The sequence below is a fragment of the Oncorhynchus gorbuscha genome, linkage group LG22 (genome assembly GCF_021184085.1).
Source record: "Oncorhynchus gorbuscha isolate QuinsamMale2020 ecotype Even-year linkage group LG22, OgorEven_v1.0, whole genome shotgun sequence".
In the NCBI taxonomy this organism is placed as follows: Eukaryota; Metazoa; Chordata; class Actinopteri; order Salmoniformes; family Salmonidae; genus Oncorhynchus; species Oncorhynchus gorbuscha.
In genome coordinates, this window is record NC_060194.1 from 12,936,177 (window position 1) to 12,942,176 (window position 6,000).

The 6,000-nt window shown below is 44.2% G+C and overlaps 1 protein-coding gene across 1 annotated transcript in view; it reads left to right on the top strand.

Moving 5' to 3' along the window:
* LOC124009398 (dihydropyrimidine dehydrogenase [NADP(+)]) overlaps positions 1-6,000 on the top strand; it is a 144,237-nt gene that overhangs the window by 129,159 nt on the left and 9,078 nt on the right. Inside the window, exons 19-20 of the mRNA XM_046321200.1 lie at positions 2,395-2,537; positions 3,913-4,092. Coding sequence (XP_046177156.1) covers positions 2,395-2,537; positions 3,913-4,092 — 323 coding nt within the window. The remainder of the gene's footprint in view (positions 1-2,394; positions 2,538-3,912; positions 4,093-6,000) is intronic.

Here is a 6,000-nt window from a genome sequence, read left to right on the forward strand (position 1 = left end):
TATTGTGTGTTCAAGTCTGTCGGTGTAAAGCCCCCGTGTGTATACTAGAGTGTGTGTGTGTGTGTGCACGCGTGTGTGTGTGCGTGTGCGTGCGCGTGTAGTATGATTATGCCGCTCTTCTCCCAGCTCGTTCCCTCCCTCTTTCTCAGCTGCCAACACACCTTCTGAGCCAGTCTCAGGCAGTCGCGGGGTCAAGAAAGCAGCCTGCATTTCAAAATGAGGATTGAGACTATTGAGGCAGTATTTCATGCAAGAAGTACCAGCTGTCATAATGTAGTTCTCCTGGTGTAACTTGTGTATATGGCTGGGGCTGTAGCTCCATACTCTCAGGAGTCCCCTAGCTGGGGGCAGTCCAGCTCCCTCCCCCCTTTCGACTGGGTCATTGAACATTACTGTCCTAAAGGGCCAGGAGTGGGGGGGGTCACACATTTCTACTTTTGGCCAGGAGGGCCTCCATAAGTGACACTCATTAGATTTTTCACATTTGAAAAAAAGGACTGGAGTCCAACTGACATAAAACATAGGTGGCCCCCGCTCGGTTATAAAGGAAGAGAAGAAGTATATTCTTGAGCAAGGGTGGCCCGCAGGCCAGATCCGGCCCGCGAGCCCATTCAATCTGGTCCGCGGGAGGTTTTGGGAAAATCATATTTTGGTTTAAAAAAAGACTCCAGGCCACTCTTTCATGTCTAAAACTAGATAGCAAGTAGCCTATGTAGAAATGTGTATGGACCTATACGTTTTCAAATAACTCACCTGATTTTTTACATCACGATGTGGCCCTTAACCAAAAATGATTGCCTATTTCATATTTTACCTAAGAAGGAATGCTTGAAAAGGGAGTGTGAAAAATGCCTAGGCTAAAAACAATAAGGTCGCCACATGATAATTTACAGTAATACCTTATCATCAGTTCATTCATTTCTCTTTGGATTTCAACCATATTGCAGCCACTCAACATGCAGCATTTCATGTATAGTTGTATAGTTTCATAGACTGTATAGTTTTCTTGGAAGGCCTAAAATACACAAATCTCAATTCAGCAGTCATTGTGTACCTCTCTACCACTGCATCCTTATTTCAACTTCTCTACAGAACACAAATGAATAACTCCACCTGAACCATCATACAGAGAGGGTGAGGGGAGACAAAAGTAGAAGAGCATCACTTTAGGAGACTTTAGCCAGAGAGGGTGAGGGGAGACAAAAGTAGAAGAGCATCAATTTAGGAGACTTTAGCCAGAGAGGGTGAGGGGAGACAAAAGTAGAAGAGCATCACTTTAGGAGACTTCAGTCGGAAGAGGGAGAGAAGAGGAGGAGGAGAAGGAAAGTAGAAGCGCCAAGGAACAAAGAGGGCGGAGAGAGCAAGAGCCATGAATATGCATATAATTAACCATCCATGGAGAATATGCAAAAATGTATGCTTTGATTCAATTCATCATCCCAATTTCAGAGGCTGGCATTAGTTAATGAGGATCATTTAGCATGGGAGGAGAGAGGGTGCTGTCTCTATCTGTCAACCTAGTGGGCATGTGTGTGTGTGTGTGTGTGTGTGTGTGTGTGTGTGTGTGTGTGTGTGTGTGTGTGTGTGTGTGTGTGTGTGTGTGTGTGTGTGTGTGTGTGTGTGTGTGTGTGTGTGTGTGTGTGTGTGTGTGTGTGTGTGTGTGTGTGTGTGTGTGTGTGTGTGTGTGTGTGTGTGTGTGTGTGTGTGTGAACGCTTATGTTCAAGTATATATGGATGTGTCTGTGTGTTGCCAACGTGTGTACGTATGAGCCTCTCTGGTCAAATACATGTGTACAAGGCTATACTGTGATCAATGAGCGAGAACCTAGTGGGGGAACCAGGTTAAATGTAATGTGATAAATGTCTCCATCTGTCTGCCTGATCACAGAGCACAGCCAACCCCATCCTGTAGGGACCCCATGACAGCCAACTAATGATAGAGTGGCCTGGATTGGACCTCATTGGGGTGTGTGTGTGTGTGTGTGTGTGTGTGTGTGTGTGTGTGTGTGTGTGTGTGTGTGTGTGTGTGTGTGTGTGTGTGTGTGTGTGTGTGTGTGTGTGTGTGTGTGTGTGTGTGTGTGTGTGTGTGTGTGTGTGTGTGTGTGTGTGTGTGTGTGTGTGTGTGTATGTGTGTGTGTGTGTATGTGTGTGTGCCTGCATGACTGCATGTGTGGGTGAGAAATAGAGATTGGATGATTGTCCATATGTACTCTTCATATGTTACACTGTATCTATTTCTGGAGAGATTGAGAAACAGACCAACTCTGCTATTTACACAACATATGCGTTTGGTTTAATCTCATCTTCTATAAGAAAGGTAGGTCTAAGAATGCGTTTTTGAAGAGGAAGTCTTTTCGTTAATCCTTCCACATGAATTCTGATCCATCTCCACAGGTAATGCCATCCGGCCCATTGCCCTGCGCGCTGTATCCGCCATCGGCAGGGCCCTGCCAGGGTTCCCCATCCTAGCAACTGGTGGGATCGACTCAGCCGAGACAGGCCTGCAGTTCCTCCACGCTGGAGCTTCTGTTCTACAGGTAAGCAGAGACATCAACAAAAAGTGCACTTACTATCACAACCGGCTGTGATCGGGAGTCCCATAGGGCGGCGCACAATTGGCATGACTTGACCTTCGCTTCCCGAGCCCGTTGAGGAGTTGCAGCGATGAGACAAGATCAAAATGGTTTCTTTTTTTTAAGTGCACTAACCACTAGCCTGGTAGCTGAATATGTTTGTCATAGGTACCTAGTCAACTTGTACTGTAGTTGACTTGTGATATAGTTAGGTTGTGCTAACATTTATAGTCAGATGACAAATGAGGACTAATGATAAAAATGCACAAACAGATCGAATTACACATCTGGGTACCCAGCTGTGTGTCAGTATGTTGTTTTTCAGTATAATCACACTTTTTGGATATTCAACCACACACAAGGACATGAGGGAAATGAGGGCTAAAGCAAGTCTTGAGAACAGCTCAGTGTGGAACATTCATGTTACATTCATGTTAGCGTCGATGTGTCTTTTGTCTGATATTCAACACTGATCCATTTTTAATAGGATTTAACTCCAAGCTTGCATTACATTCTATATGATTATTAGTCTATTAGTGATCGTCATCGACATCAATCGCCTTCCCAGGGAATTTACTTCCTTGTTTTTACAAAAGATGAAGCCATCACATCAAAGAGCTTTTTCGGCTCTCTCGATCTCTCTGTCTCTCCCTCATCCCTCCTCCTCCTCTCCATCCCTTCCTCTCTCCTTTCCCAACACAAAAACATTATCTTCTTTCACACAAAGCTTTGTCACTGCCTAATAAGGAATTTACCCAACGCTTTGGTTGTGTATACCCCCGGCTGCTATGGCAACAGATTGCCAGTAACAAGCTTCATGTAAATCCTAATCCTAATATAATACACTGAACAAGTTGCTAGAGCAAATAAACCTATTATCTCAGCGGGGGGGTCCGAGCCTCAGAAATCTGTTTATAAATAAATAAATGCGAACACACTCATTATGCCACCAAATAATGTAGCATAAATAGATGACACCCTCGGTGAAAGCCTCGGTGGTTTTGACACATTAGGCTGCATACGGCTGTGTGTCTTCTCTGCTACTTCTTAGAAATATAGCCTCCTGGTGACAGACACATTGCTTAGTGTACGTGTGTGTGTGGGTATACAGTTGCGGGCACTAAAATGTTAGGTCGGTATTGGCAGATTTTTTTTTGCCCGCAATGTGTACGCGTCACAGCACTACCAGTGTCTACTGGCAATAGTTTGTCGCAAAAAACCTGTGAAAACGTAATATTTCCCAAAATTGTACCTCCACGTGTGTATGAATACAACGACACAACTGTCTGGGTGTGTTAGCGAATACACAAATGCATTCCACTGCATGCATCTTCTCCAGATTTGTAGTGCGGTGCAGAACCAAGACTTCACCCTGATTGAGGACTACTGCCTGGGCCTGAAGGCTCTGCTCTACTTGAAGAGCATTGAGGAGCTGACTGGCTGGGATGGACAGTCTCCCCCCACCCTGCGCCACCAGAAGGGCAAACCTGTAACCCGCGTGGAGGAACTGGTGGGTAAGGTGAGTCCAACCATCATCACCATGGGTTGCCGTTACAGGATAGTCCCTCCCCAACCCTGTCCTCATCCAACCTTAAAGGGACACTACTAAACTCCATGTTAATTATCTCCAGCGCCGTGCCAGTGTCTACGTCAGCGATTTTCTACTCCCCCCCCCAAAAAAAGATACGGCGAAAAGGTTCTAATGCAATTAGGGTGCAGCATGGTTCAGGATAGATAGGTTCTTTCAGCTGAACCCGCAGAAGTGGGTGTACAGTCAACCAAATGCACTTCAGAATACTGATATACCGTAGCTACATTTTATCCATTTGATATTGTATGCAGACAACAGCTGTAAAACTATTGATCAGATAAATTCCCAACAGAATTCCTCAAAGTTTTGTTCTAGTGTGTACCAGTGTGTACCAGTATACTGTGAGATGCGGGGGAGGGGGGGGTTGTGGCTTGTGGCTTGTGGCTAGTGGCTAGTTGTTTGTGATTGGACTGAGCTAGGTGTTTTTGAAATGTCACCACCCGGATTTCCTCAAAGTGTAAATTCATAAGAAAACACGAAAGGTCACGCCAACCTTAAGATATTGTACAGGGGCTGCACTATACTGCCTCGCAGAAGGCGAAGACACACACACACACACGTATAAATCCAACCTCAATTTCTGACTCATTTCCATACAGTATATTCCTTGCATATATTCCATATTCTGTTGTTTGATGGCGCATTTACCCTTCATAGTAGAACCGAATGCCGTCGACATCAAAACAATACTTAAAACATCGCAAGGATAACGCAAGCAATTACAGTTCTCCTTGAGAAAAGAAGCAAACAATAACCAGACAAAGGTGTGATTCCACCTCAATCCCTCCACACTTTCATTCATTTTTACGTGACAAAAGAAGCAAGTACAGAAAACACACTTAGAAAATAATATGCAAATTATTGGATTTGCGATAAACACCCTTCAAAGTGGAAGGAATATTTGAAATTGGAAAAGCCTTTATCTGATGCGAGGCTATTCTTCCGACACGGCAGACGAGGGAGGCTTGCGTGCGCTTTCAAACATGTTGTCGCTGGAGAGTTCTTTATTCTAACGTCAACGGGGTGTCTTTGTGTGGCCGGCCTCAACTAGCTTCAATGGCAACGCCACACCAGGGACAGAGTGGAAAGAATGAACGAATGAATGAAGGATAGAGGCAGAGGGAGAATAGGGGATAAGTATACAATTAGTCTGTCATTTGTCTCTCTCTGTGTGTGTGTGTGTGTGTGTGTGTGTGTGTGTGTGTGTGTGTGTGTGTGTGTGTGTGCGTGTGTGTGTGCGTGCGTGCGTGCGTGCGTGCGTGCGTGCGTGCGTGCGTGCGTGCGTGCGTGCGTACGTGCGTGCGTGCGTGCGTGCGTGCGTGCGTGCGTATTAGAGGTCGACCGATTATGATTTTTCAATGCCGATACCGATACTGATTATTGAAGGACCCAAAAGCCGATACCGATTATTCAGCCATTTTTTATTTATTTATTTGTAATAATGACAATTACAACAATACTGAATGAATACTTATTTTAACTTAATATAATACATCAATAAAATCAATTTAGCCTCAAGAAAATAATGAAACATGTTCAATTTGGTTTAAATAATGCAAAAACAAAGTGTTGGAGAAGAAAGTAAAAGTGCAATATGTGCTATATAAGAAAGCTAACATTTCAGTTCCTTGCTCAGAACATGAGAACATGTGAAAGCTGGTGGTTCCTTTTAACATGAGTCTTCAATATTCCCAGGTAAGGAGTTAGGTTGAAGTTATTATAGAAATTATAGGACTATTTCCCTCTATACCATTTGTATTTCATTAACCATTGACTATTGGATGTTCTTTAGGCACTTTTTAGCTCCTCCCAGGGCTCAAACCAGCAACACAACAA